Source organism: Erinaceus europaeus, chromosome 10, assembly GCF_950295315.1.
Source record: "Erinaceus europaeus chromosome 10, mEriEur2.1, whole genome shotgun sequence".
Lineage (NCBI taxonomy): Eukaryota > Metazoa > Chordata > Mammalia > Eulipotyphla > Erinaceidae > Erinaceus > Erinaceus europaeus.
The window spans coordinates 26,985,454-26,999,330 of NC_080171.1; the positions used below are offsets into that span (position 1 = coordinate 26,985,454).

General features: G+C 55.5%; 1 protein-coding gene across 7 annotated transcripts in view; it reads right to left on the reverse strand.

Annotated features, from left to right (window-relative positions):
* Positions 1-490: 490 nt before the first annotated feature.
* The window catches only part of ADAMTSL2 (ADAMTS like 2), a 32,228-nt gene continuing 18,841 nt past the window's right edge, over positions 491-13,877 (reverse strand). For all 7 annotated transcript variants that reach the window (XM_007521437.3, XM_060199350.1, XM_060199351.1 and 4 more), the window contains 8 exons: positions 10,510-10,607; positions 6,547-6,673; positions 5,622-5,835; positions 5,388-5,543; positions 4,742-4,912; positions 3,918-4,094; positions 1,753-1,897; positions 491-1,088 (listed from right to left, as the gene is read on the reverse strand). In XM_007521437.3, coding sequence (XP_007521499.2) covers positions 970-1,088; positions 1,753-1,897; positions 3,918-4,094; positions 4,742-4,912; positions 5,388-5,543; positions 5,622-5,835; positions 6,547-6,673; positions 10,510-10,607 — 1,207 coding nt within the window. In that variant the 3' untranslated portion in view covers positions 491-969. The remainder of the gene's footprint in view (positions 1,089-1,752; positions 1,898-3,917; positions 4,095-4,741; positions 4,913-5,387; positions 5,544-5,621; positions 5,836-6,546; positions 6,674-10,509; positions 10,608-13,877) is intronic.

Sequence of the window (13,877 nt, forward strand, 5' to 3'; positions counted from 1 at the left end):
ACATCTGGACCAGAGCTGTAACCCTGAACTTCTGAGTCTGTGAGCCAGCAGCAGCCCCCCTCAGATCCTTCCTAAACACAGGAAGCACCCCAAGCCCTTGCACCTCAAGATTATGAAGGATAGGGCAAAATGAGGTGCATAATAATGGGTATCCCCCCAGAGCTCAGGGTGGATCTATACCCCACCTGACTCCCTTACACCTGAGGTTTAGATTTAGTCTCTCAGGGTCCATCAGGTCCTGTCAGGCACCCCAGGACTTTCCAGGCTCCCCAGGACCCCATGTCACTCAGTGGGTTATAGAATTCAGCTCATCTTCCCCTCCAGTCTCAGAGACAGAGCCCTGTCCCTCCCTGGCTGCCACCTTCCCTTTCTCCACTTGTCTCCCTCTCACTGAATCCTACTGCCGAGTCCCAGACCCCAGAACCTGGGCACCTACAGAGAGCAGCCACAAACATCCTACCCCACCAAGCCAGAGCCATGGAGGCCCATGGTGCCGCCATAAATACGACCATTTTATTGACCCACACAGAGGAGCACTGGCACTCCGGGATGGCCCCAGGTGTGAGAGAAGGGCCCTCCTCCAGCATAGTGTGTGGGTCCCAAGTGTGCACAAGAGCTTTGCGTAGGGGGCCAGGATGTGTATAGACTGTGCCTGTCCCCCCTCCCCATTTTCCCACTCCTTCTCCAGGACTCCACAGTTCTGAGGGGAAGAGAGGACTGTCCTGGATACCTCATGCCTGACCCCAGGGGCAGGGCTGGGGGCCAGGACCCATAAGCACCCGGGCTGAGTGGCTCTAGAAACAGCTTCCCATGGAGGGGCGGCTCTATCTGGGGAGGCAGCAGGCTCTGGGGCTCTCCTGCCCGGGAGAGGGCTGAGCCTCCTTGTTTCGTCTTCATGGTCCCCTGCCCAGGGACGCCTGCAGTGGCCCTCCCCAGGCTCCGCGCTCGGTCTCTGAGGTGGCAGCCTGGCTAGGAGTGGGTGGGCCTGCAGGAGCGGCAGCAGGCCTTGCTGTAGTACCAGTGGCTGCAGAGGTTCACCTTGATGGCCAGGGCGCAGTTGGTGCCCGGCTGGTCCTGGCAGCTGTCGTCTGGAGGTGGGGTGGGGTGGGAGTGCCCAGTGTTAGGAGGCCACCCAAGGCAACACCCTGGCCCCCTCCCAGTCCATCACCTCCTCTCCCAGTGCAGGGCTTAGTCTCCATGGGGGAATTCTCAGGGGCAGAGTACCTGGAAGCAGGTGACCCCTCCACTTCTGTTCCTGGTGCACTGCTCCTGCTCTCTCTGGACCACTGTTCTACCTCCAGCCCCTCCCCAGGGATGGTTTCCAGATCCTTCCAGGAGGTCTGGTTTGCTCTCAGGCAGGAGTGATGCCCAGGAGCCTCAGATCTTACCCCCAGAGTCCTGGGCAGCCCTAGTCACCCCTTTACTCAGGAGGTCCCCCACTGCCTGCCACTTTGGGCCAGAGCAGCCCGGTCATCTTCCAGATAACAAAGTGGTGGACCTGCCCAGCCTCACCCCCACCCCTGTCTGACTCTCACTCAGCCCAGGTGCCTGGATCCTGAGCGCATTACCTTGTAAAAGTAGTTCAGCTCCTGGGGATCCCGAGTCACCATGGGTGCTCTCCTGCCACCTCCCACCCTTTCTTCCAGGGAACTAGTGTCTGTTTTGTGAGCCCCTGACCCTCTGGTGTCTAGTCTTCCCTAGACCCCCTGCCCATGCCCCTGAACCTCTGGTGCCCCTGGTGCCCCCTCTCACCCGGTGGCTCCGTGGGGCAGGGTTGCAGGTCACAGGCCTGCCTGCCGACAGGCTTCACCAGTGGGTCACAGCCACGCACGATGTCGGTGCCCTGGTAGCACTTCACGTCCCGCATTCGCACGCCCACCCCGCAGGTCTTGGTGCACTGTGTGTGGGGGGGGGGGGACAGCAGGCATGGCCAATGCTCCAGCCCAGTCCACAGGATCACAGAGGCAGGCAGGTGGGGGATGCTGGCCTTCCTGCCCACTAAGGTGGACACCCTCCATCCTCTGTCTGCAGGGTGATGGGTCCCCCCCATCTGCTGCCCTCCAGGGATCTCTGGGTGCAGAGCACCTACCTGCTAGCTTCCCCTCCTGTTTAGAGCTGAGTTTGGTGCAGGCCAGTTGAGCAACATCCAATGCCACCCTCACCCCCCCCCCAGATCCCCTTCCAGATATTCCCTTTGGAACCCCCAGAGGAGACACTCAGAGTGCAAGGCTGTCTGCTGACCCTGTTTACCCTGAGGGGGTGACCCCACCTCACCAAGATGGGCCCAGGACCTGAGCCCTCAGCTCTCCCAGGGGGTGGCATAGGGGCTCCAGCCGGGCCCACTGCCCAGTCAGGCTGGCAGAGGCCCAGGGGACAGAGGGACACTGAGCACAGACAGATGGGCCCCCACTGCAGGCCAGGAAGGGCTGAGTGACCTAGGTACCAGCTTCTGAGGGACACCCCAGGTGCCTGTGGACACATTCCTGAGGAAACCTGCTCTGTCAGCCCTCTCCTGCTACTCTGCCCCTGGGGAACTAGAAGGACAGAGCCCTGATGGTGGAGGGAGCACTATCTCACCAGAAATGAATCAACAGGTCCACACCTGCCACCTCGCCACTGCCATCAAGGCCTGGGTGCCTTTCCCCAGTACCCCTCCACCACTATCTTTTCAGGGTGTTCCCCCTCTCCACAACACCCGCAACCCCACTTAGCACCCCAGCACAGCACCTGCACCCTTTAAGACCTGCACTGCCCAAGGGAGCCCCATCTTCAAAAATGGGGTGCTCCCAGCACAGGTGTTGGTTCCTAGGAGTCCCAAGAAGTTGTGAGGACTCAGCCCACCTCCCCGTTCCTCCTCCCAGCTGGTCCCAATTCCAGGGAGGACGCCTTACTCGCTGACCCCATGGGGGTGTGTGGAACCACTTGGCCTCCTGGACAAGAACCTGTGGGTAAGCAGCAAGGCGAGGAAGCCTGGGGCTGGCTTCCCACTGGGAGTCCCAGGAAGGAAGCAGAGACAGACACAGGACATGGGCCCAGGTGGGTGAGGTGCCCCCTGGCCTGATGCTCATCTGAGTAGTGACCCCTCACCTCCAGATGTTCAACCCTGCCCTGCTCTCACTCAGGTGGGCTGCTTTAGAGTCCCCTTCAATCTGTTGTCTCCCCACCACCCACTGGGACAGCCAGTGTCTGCTACTCCCCACAAAGACACACACACATACACACACACACACACACACACACACACACACACACACACACACCCCTCTTGAAATAGCACTTTCTCCCTCTGTGGAGCTGGAGCTGATGGGAGGAGGAAAGGAGAACCCCCCCCCCATGTCTTCCCAGGCCTGCCCCTGCAGGTTCAAGTGAGAGGCCACACCCCCACCCCCACAGTGAAGAGACAACAGAACCCTCAGGCAACACTGACCAATGGCTTGAGACCAAGGAGCCTCCAGTGCCGGGGAAGGGTCAGGGGAGTCGTTGCCTTTCCCTCTGGCTCCACTCAGGCTGAGTCCCACCACCCTCCCACACACCCAATTCTGCCTTCAGTTCCACTCCTGTGCAGAGCCCATCTGGCTCAGCCCCATCTGCCCATGGCTCTCCTAGGATCTGTCTGACCCATGGTGGCTTTCAGGTACACATTCTGTGAAACACACAACTGAACAAATGGAAACAGTATAAGGCCAGAAGCCATGTGGACTGACCCTGGCAAAGGACCCCAGAGGTGAGAAAGACCCCAGAAGACTTCCTGGAGGAAGTGGTATAAACAATGACTGAATTAAGAAGCTTCCCCCTAGAAAAACTCTGCCAGAAGCTGAGAAGCAGGGTTTGGGGTGAGGAGAGTTTACTGGCATAGAGGACCCAGAACCAGCCCCAGCCCCAGACAGCCCTTGAGGGGCCAGAGGAGAGGTGCTCACCTCGGACCAAGGGCTGGTGTACCATTTGAAGCAAGGCCTCTCGAAGCACGTGCTTTCCTCGGGGGGCTTGCTGGCCAGCCCACACTCGGGGTCACTGCGTGTCTGCAGCTTCCCATTGGTCAACTCCATGCACAGGACCAACCGCTTCTTTACTCCACGGCCACAGGTGGTATTACACTGGGGGGGGGGGGGCACAGGTGGGAAGGGGAGGGAGCAGGCATCAGGGAGGCCTGGAACGGACTTTGCAGAGTAAGTCTTGGCCAACGATGATTGGGTGGACATGCAAGATGGGAGGGGGCTGGGAGTTCCCTGGCCCAGCAACAGTTGGCCTCAGATGGATCTGCTCAGAAACCATTTAGCAGAACACTATTTCAAAGCAAAATGGCCAATAGCCACTTGGCCCAAGGTGGCTGGACTAGCAGTGAGCTACCTGAAGCCAGTAGAGTGATCTGACTTGGGACAGCTCATCTGAAGTGGCCTGGTGGTGACCATGAGGAGTCTCAGGGAAGACTCACAAGCCATGAGAACCAACACTCACAGGATATAAGGCCAGAAGCTGCACAACCCTGATGCCTCCCCCTTTCCTAGCTCCCCGTCGTCTGGAGACAGGCGTTACAGTGGGTAGAGGAGAGGAGGGGATGCTATCTGTAAGAAGCTTGTTCTGATTCAGGAAGGTTTAAGGGGGTTTCCTGCTTTGGGGGTTTCTTTCTAGTCCAGATAAACTGTCAGTGAGGTGAGCTGTCATAAAATATGATTTTGTCATCCTTGACTGCTGGGATCCCAGCTCTGTGCTCCCTCCCTGACCCAGGGTTTAGGGTGCTCACCCGCTCCCAGTCTTGGGCCAGCCAGTGGGCAGGGCAGTTCTTGTCTCCACAGGGATGAATGGCCAGGGGCTTGGTCTCTGTCTGGCACTGGGACTCGGGCACCACGCGGCCATCACTGGTCTTGCAGTACACATGTCGGATCATGCGGCCCTGCCCGCAGCTTCCACTGCACTATGTGGGGGTGGGAGTGGAGACACTGGGGTTAGAAGTGAGACCTCTCCTGGGGGGGGGCAGTGATGTCACACAGCGTGGGGGAGCCTTTGCTGCAGTAACCACTTTTTAAATAACCTTTTCTGTGCTGACTGCAGATGTACTGCACACAGAGGCAGGCACACCTAGAGAGACTTGAAAAGGTTGTCCCAACCCCCAGAAGGGAAACCCAACCCCCCATCCCCAACTTCACATGAGACAAACACAGATAGACACAGAGGCTCCCCAAGGAGTGAGTGATCTGGGCCATGTGCTTAGGTTAGCAATTTTGATTTCTTATACTAATGGGGAAAGTTCATGGCAGGAGGTGGGGGTGGTATGGGGGAAGATTTCCTCTAGTGTGTTTTAGCCCCCTTCAGAAAAGTGGGGAGAAGGGCCCAGTAAGGGAAGGTCTAGGGCCGGTCATCCCTACTCATGGCCCATCAGGCCTGCTCACCGGCCCCCAGTCAGAAACAGTCCACTGGCGGTCACAGGGGGGGCCTGTGCAGTCCTTCTCCCCCACGGGCCTGGTGTTGGGGTCACACAGCTTCTCATCCTCAGAGCAGCGGATGTCCCTGGTAACCACGCTGTGCTCCCCGCACTTGGCTGTGCACTGCAGGGAAGTGGGGTCCAGCTGTCTGGATGTCCAGCTGTGGACCCCCAGCTACCCCCATCCACCTTGCCCACACACCTCTGACCACTCAGACATCTCCCACTGTGGCCCACAGGCCGGGTTCCGGCACGTCTTGCGTTCCTCAGGCCGCACAGCCTCGGCCGCCTCGCACAAGTCACTGTACACGGAGCTGTCCAGGCCAGGCGACAGCATCTTCCAGCAGCGCACGATGCGGAGCTGGTAGCCCTCCCCACAGGTGCGGGAGCACTCGCTCCAACTGCTAGTCTCCCACCTGCCTCAAGGGGAGCAAGACCATCAGTGACCCCCCACCCCCAACATGTGCTCCATCCCACAGCCCTCTGACCCCAACTCACAGAGCTGAGCATGAAGGGAGCATGAGGCCATGAAGCCCCCCCAGAATACTAGAAAATATCCATTGGCTGGTACAAAACCTCCAGCTTCCTCACCCAGACCTCTGGCCCCAGGCAGCCAGAGCCCAACCTTGCTCCCCTGCACACATATCCCCGTCTCCCACAGTAACCTCCCAGGGTCCAGAAGAAACAGAGCCCACCCCTCCCTTCCATGGAGCAGAACCCCAACCAAGCATGGAACCCCCAGAAGCCCTTGATGGAGTGAGTCAGAAGGAAACAGGTCACACAGCTGTGGAGGGGAGCTGGGTACCCTTGGCCTCCAAGGAGAATGGGCTCCTGCATCTTGGGACAGGGAAGAAGGCACAACCACTGGCCTGTCTCTGACTCTCTCTAGCCTCCTGGGAGGATGAAAGGTGAGACCTCAGGCATCATCCTGGCAGGTTTATAAAGCTCCAACAGGTGCCCTGCAGGGGCTGGGCTACAGCTGTGTCACCAAGCTACTGAGTGGCCAAAGGTACCAATCAAGAGTCAGAACTGAGGACAGATGTCATTGAGGATGAGGAAAGGCCATAAAGCCCAGAGAAGGAGCAGGGCACTGTCTCCTGCTGTTCCCAGGGCCTAAGTGAAGGTACCTGGGCTGGCACTCCCTCCCAGCGCAGAACTCTTGGACTGGCTCAGGACGGGTCAGGGCATCACAGTAGCTGTCATCCACCTCGATGCCATCATAGCGGATGCACATGGCGTAGGTCGACATGACCCCTGGGTTCAGGACAAGGAAACAGCCCATGAGCCTGGTGGCATGCAGACAGGTTATGTGACAAGTCACCTCAAGCCCCCAGGTTCCTGGCTTGTTAATAGGGAACATAGACAGTAAGCAGCTCAGAGAACTGTGCTGAGTCCCCAAACTGAAGACAGCCAGTGCAGCTGCTCTCTCTCCCTGCCCATGTCCCAGAGTCGCTTCTCCTTGTACCCGTGCCTGTTTAAGCTGGGAACCCAGCTCATAGGTCACAAACCCAGGGCTTTCAGGAAACTCAAATACACCTGCACAAAGACAACAACTTCCAGGTGTCACTAGCTTCTATTCATTCAGCAACTGTGGGTCAGTGGTCATGGTAGGTGGGTAGATGAATGGGTAAACAGACAGATAGATGATGGATGGATGGGTGAGATGGATAGGTTGGTGTATGAGTGAAAGCATGAATGCATGGATGGATGGATGGATGGATGGATGGATGGATGGATGAATACACAAAGAAAATCTCACCATTAAGACCCTTTCTGGCCTTCCTGGTTGTTATGCTACATCTTCCAAGCCCCACCTGCTGAGGTATGTCCTAGTGCTTGACACATTCTCTCTTGAATCTCTTCAGTCATTACTATTTGTCTTTCTTAGCTGCCCAGAACATTCTAGATCCCATCAGGGGATGTTACGTAAAGGGCCAGACTCACCTAATACTGCTATTCCCTCACCCCCTCCACTTTCTCCTCCTGGCCCTGCACCCTGTGCCAGGCTCTGAGTTGGCACTGGGGAGAAGGTTGCTGAATAGCGGGTGGCTCCACACCCAGAAGCCCAGATGAATCAGGGAGAGTTGTAGGCCTTGGCAAGGCCCTGGAAGGGGTGGGACTGGCTATTATTGCATTGTGTGAGCTGCTGTTTTGTGTGTAGGAGAGAAAGGCTAGGTACCCAGCCTTCTTGAATGATAGAGGTAGTGGAACCCTTCTGGCTGAGATTCCCTGGGCCAGTTGCCCCAAAAGGAATTCCGTTTCCCCCCACACAGGTGAGTACCAGCCATGCCTTTCCTCCCAGTTTGCCCTGCCCCAGCCCTGAACAGAGTGATGTCACCTTGGAAGCAGTCCCCAGTTTGTTTATGCCCACCCCACCCCCACTAACCCTGTCAAGGACAAGCCAGGCAACAAACTCCAGTTCCTCTCTGCCAGCACCAACCCCTCAGGAGATGAGACTGGGTCCCTGGTCAGGTCTGCTCAGAATGTTCCAGGTCTCAGAAACACCAGTTCTGGAGCCCAAAGAGACTGGAGCCTGAGACTTGCAGAGTCTTGTCCTTGTGGACTGTTGGCCCAGTTGTCTCTCCTTGGTGGAATGGTGTGGATGCTGCCACCTTCACCAGAACTCAGGACATTCCCCAGAGAGTGACAGCATCTTGTGATACCAGCCCTGCAGGGGCTTTCAACCTCCATAGACCCAGAGAGCAGTTGATACCTTGGGGAATGTCCCCACAGAGCAGAGAGTGTGAGGGAGATAGGGACAAAGCAACAGTTGCAGGGAGGGTTGAAATTCTGCCCCTGGGATTGTCTGCTTGGTGCCTCTAATGTGACAGGAAACCTACTCATGCCTTTCCTGAACAGTAGAGGCAAGAAGAAAACCCTTCCTCTGAGCAGAGCCAATGCCTGTATGTCTGCTTTGCTGTCTCTCCTCCTTCCTCTTTCTTTTCCTCTTCTTTTTCCTTCCTCTTATCCCTCTTCTTCTTCCTCTTTCTTTTCTTCTTCCTCCTTTCCCTTTTTTCTCTCTTCCACTTCTTCCTCTTCCTATCTTTCTCTTCTACCTCTTATTCCTCCTCTTTGCTTTCCTGCTCCTTCATTCTCTCTTCCTTCTCCTTTTTCCATTCCTCTTCCTTCTTTTTCCTTTTTCCTCTTCTCCTTCCTCTTCTCCATTTTTCACCTTTCCCCTCTTTTCCTTCCTCTCCTTCTTCTGACCAGAGCACTGCTCAAACCCTGTTTTACAGTGGTGTCAAGGATTGTCAACCTGGGACCAAGAACCTCAGGCATGAAAATCAGTTACACAAATCACTATGCCCCCCATCCTAACTTCCTTTCCTCTTTTGCCCTGCTTTGTATCTTGAGCCACTAGGGACAGACCCAACTCATCTGATGCCTGCAGCTCTCTGAATGTTGAAAGGCAGTGCTTACCCCCTCCACACACGCTCCCAGTTCCAGGGCCAAACATCAGCCCCTGTTGCTGAAGCTGCCTTGCCCTGGAGACATATCAGGATAGTGTGTGAGACAAAAGCCCCAGCCCCAGCCCCAACCCCATGTCCTGTGAAAATCCCAAGTGCAGAGAGCACTTGAGGGTCCTGTCCACTGACTGGGGTGAGCTCTGCCCTTGGCAGGTGTGACTGATCCCTTCACACAGACCAGGTTTTGTTCACGCACCCCAAAAAGTTTGCCATGCAGCTGGGAGGAGGCAGAGGCAGGCACATTATATGTTATCAGTCTCTGATAGTGTCCAAACCCAGACACATCACTCAGGGTCTCCCTACAACACATGCCTGGGCCTGGGCTTGGATGTGACCTCTGACCCTGCAGTAGCCCACCGAGGAGGAAGGAAGAACTGGCAGCAGATGGCCTCCAGCCCCCACCAGCTGATGCCATAACATCAATGCCAATGACCAGCTTGTGGGCAAAGAGATGGGCTCAGACACCACCAGTGTCTCAGTCCCTCTTGCCCCCCTCCCCCAGGTCCCAGCATCCCACCCATCCCTGGGGCATAGCCCATGTGGTTCTATTTTATCCTCCCCACAGTTGCTGTAAACAAAAATAAAATCCCTGCTACCTTAGATGTCTTACTTTTAACCCCAAAGGCCTTTGTTAGAAGGACCAGGCAGTGATGCACCCAGTAAAGCACATATGTTACAATGAGCAAGGACCCCAGTTCAAGTTCCTTGTCCTCATCTGCAGGGGGGATGCTTCATGAATAGTGAAATAGTATTTCCGGTCACTCTCTCTCTCTCTCTCTTTATCACTGGATGTCTGTACAACAAATCCACTATTTCTGGATGCCATTTTTTTCTTTTATTTAGTTGGAATTACAGAGAGAAATTTGAGAGAGGAGTGGGAGAGAGAGTATGAAAGAGACACCTGCAGACCTGCTTTGCACCTTGTGAAGTTTCCCCCTGCTGGTGTGGAGTGGGAGCTCTAACCCGGGTCCACGCAGTATCATTTGTGTTTAGCCAGGTATGCCGATGCTCAGCCCCTTCACTCTCTCTGTCTCCCCTTCCTTTTCACTTTCTCTCTGTCTCTATCCCAATTCAGTCCATCAGTCAACATTTTTTTTTCTTCTTCTTCCTCCAGGGTTATTGCTGGGCTCGGTGCCTGCACCATGAATCCATCGCTCCTGGAGGCCATTTTTCCCCCCTTTTTTTTGTTGCCCTAGTTGTTGCAGCCTCGTTGCGGTTATTATTGCCATTGTTGATGTTGCTTTGTTGTTGGATAGGACAGAGAGAAATGGAGAGAGGAGGGGAAGACAGAGAGAGAAGGGGAGAGAAAGATAGACACCTGCAGACCTGCTTCACCGCCCGTGAAGCGACTCCCCTGCAGGTGGGGGGCCGGGGGCTCTAACCGGGATCCTTACGCCGGTCCCTGCGCTTTGTGCCACGTGCGCTTAACCCACTGCGCCACCGCCCGACCCTCCAGTCAACATTTTTTAAGAGGCCAGCCTCACTGTGCCTCCACGAATTCAAGGACGCCACCTCCCAGATCAGCACACCAGCTCCCCAAGGGCAAGCAGGGGCTGGCAGCTCAGTCCTGTGCTTCCATGGAGGGTTTTCTGCATACCCTTCCCCTGCAGCTTGGAGCCTTACCTGTGGTGCAGGTGGCACTGCAGGGCTCATGGGAGGAGAGCTTCCACCGGTACATGTCAGCGGGACTCACGCCCTGCTTGCGCGCCTTGGGTCGGGTCCTGGAAGCCAGAGCAAGCAGAGGAGGAGGTGAGAAGTGGGATGCTCACCCTAGGCACCCTGCTGACATTAGTGGAGGTATTTTCATCGGGGGGAGAGGGACTGGTAGTGGTGTACCTGGTTGATCACACATTCTAATGCACAAGGGTTCAAGCTCCCAGTCCCCTGTGGGGGGAATGCTTTCATGAGTACTGAAATAGTGCTGATGTTTCTCTCTCTCCCTACCTTCTCCTTCCCTTTTAATTTCTCTGTCTCTATTCACTAAATAATAAATAAAATATTCTCATCAGGTGGACAGCTGTGCTTTGGGGTGACACAATGCTTCTCCTGAGCCCCAAAGGGACATCCAGATGTTGGGTTATTGTGCTTTTTTCTGTCAAAGGTAGAGAGGGTGGGGAGGATGGACCATCCTGTGGGGAGGCACATTGGGGAGGAAATGGCACCACTGTTTCCCATCTCCATCCTCACACACTACACTGCAGTTGTCAAAGGGCCTTCTGGAACCAGAGGAAGAGCTGGGGTCTCACCAATCTCAGCCTGCACACTCCACACACCTGGGCCACCCAGTGACACCTTGGAGCATCAGTTACTGTGGTCTTCCTCTCCACTGTGCCTGGGAGGGACCTCAGGGATAATGTGTGTACCTGGAATGTGTCAGTGCTCTCTGCCATTGTCACCACAGGGATTGTGACTGAATGGGACCCTGAACCATCTGGCCTCCAAGCATCAAAAGACAGAATGTCTGGCGACATGGAGTGTGGACTCTCCCCTTTGCAAAGGTCTCTAATAGCCACCATGCCATGAAAGGCACACAGGGTCCTCATCAATGACCAGCTTAGCCAGAACTAAAGAGACGGGAGCCAGCATTTGCTAGGACGACTTGTTTCTCTAGACCATTGGTGTGCTGAGGCCCAAAGCCCAAGACTAATGTATAGGCTCCTTTGAAACTCAAAAGGTCAGTGGCTGGGACATTTTCTCCAAGACACAACTGCTAAAATGTAACCCTGGGTCCTGCCACCCCCCAGTCAGAGAAGGTGACAGGGTGAGGCCTCCCTGTCAAGTGGACACCAGGCAGGCTCCATGGAGTGATTCCATGTCTTTTTGGGCCCACAGGGACTGGTTGAGAATGACTTTGCGTTAGCTCCCTCCCACAAGGATTACACTTGGGCATATCCTCTGGGCCATTCCTTGGGACTCCCATCCCCTCAGAGGTGAGACTGACAAAAAGGTGAAGGACAATCTATTTAATAGTTACCCCCAGTAGTAGAGCCCTGTGTTAGGGCTCAAATAGGAGTTCATTGTTTGCTGGGCAGCACCCTTCCCTGAGTTTCACAAATGGGTGAGAACTGGGTTCATGGCATCCTGAGGACCAGCAGCTAACCTGCCCAGGACCTGAAGTGCTGAGGCCATTGGTGTGTGTGTGTGGGGGGGGGGGGGGGTCAAAGGTGAAGGAAGCCAGGGAAGTGACATTGGTGGCTAGTTTCAAGTCTATTCACAGTCTCTGGGACACTTTACCTGGGAACCTGACTACCTGGCCTGGCCATTTCACAGACTTCCAGGGGAAGGGGACAGTCTCCCACCACACACACCTCCTTAAAATGGAGAGACTCCCCCCCCACCAAAATGCCCTCCTCACAACCACCATCTCAGAATCAAGTACCCAGCCCCTATGGGCAAGGCCTCATGGGTTTGGAGAATCTGGGAGACAAACCCTGAATTCTGCCATGGTGTCCCCCACCCTCCTTTCAGCAACTTCCTACCCACCCTGGGGGAGAGACAACCCACCCAGGGAGAAGCCAAGGCATCTTCATCTAATTACACCCTGGAGCCAGCAGTGCTGTGACTCATTCCTGACTAGGGAGAGTGGCCCCAGTTCAAAATAACACTTCAGATTTGAGGCACAAAAGGTATTTCCAGGGGGGCTGCAAATACCTCTCTCTCTCCCTCTCCCTCTCCCTCTCCCTCTCCCTCTCCCTCTCCCTCTCCCTCTCCCTCTCCCTCTCCCTCTCCCTCTCCCTCTCCCTCTCCCTCTTTCTTTCTCTCAGCAGTGCACATGACATGCACCGGACTCTTGAAAACCTTCCTGTGTATATTTTCACACTGACATGTCACCTGCCAGGTTCATTACAAAAGCAGCTTGGAAGGGAAAGACACCTGGGAAATGTCCAAACCACCCCCTCCATTGGGAAAAGACAAAGAGCCCCCTCAGCTGAGAGAGACAGCAGGCCAGTGACCAACTGCCCAGTGGCCCAGAGAACCACAGTCTTGCTCAATTCTAGGCAGTGAGGCCTAAATGCCCGAAAGCTGGTTTCTAAATGAATGGGAACATGCTCTTTCTTTTCTTCCCCCTAAAGTCTCCCTGGGGGGGACCCTATGTCTCAGACGTCGACAGTCCGGTCCCTAGTGTCTGGTGACCAAGCCCCTCCCTTGATTGTTTGAGTCTGTTTCTGAGCTGATGAAAATAACCTTTCCTTTCTGAGCCGCCCCTTTGATCTCACCCTCTCCCCAGCAGACACAACTTCCTGTGTTTGGACAGCAGACCCAGACGTAGCTATTTTGGCCTGGCGGTTTCCCCAGTGGCCTCCCCCGGCCCTTTATCTGCCCAGACCATCTTTGGTGTCTGCTCAGCAGCATCTTTGATGACAGCTGGGATGGCAGGGTCTGCCCCATCTCACCCAGGCGAGAGGCTGTCTGCAAGCTGACAGTCGATCAGAATGATCCCTGCTTCCCCATGGGCACCGGAAATCCCCACTGCCACATGGGGCGGGGTGGAGTAAGAGCCACCAGGAAAGACTTGAGTGGCTTAGGAACACAAACTTCTGCCCTGATGTTGTCCCAGGGCACCAGAACATGTGGGTTGGGAGGCCCTCAGGAATCTTCCATCAAGTCCTTCAAATGAAAAGACAAAGTGGGGGGGCTACAAGGATCTGATGTGAGATGAGTCCAGGGAAGTGGGGGTGGGGTAAGGGGAAGATTGGGGTGGTAATCCTGACATAGTGGGCAGCATCTTACATGCCTTTTGCTGACCTCCTTCAACACCCTGAACCAGGGTCCCAGGAGGAACCCCCACTCCTCAGAGAGTTCCTGTGTTACTGTTTCCACTCATGGAGTCCTCATTAGATGAATCAGGGACCAATAGCCCCAGCTACTGAAAAGATCAAAATGGGACTCAGACCCAGGAGTGAGTAGGCTCTCACAGACCTGGGAGTGAGTAGGCTCTCACAAGGGGAGCCTGAATCTGAACCCCTGCCCTCTTCTGCCTGTGAACCCCC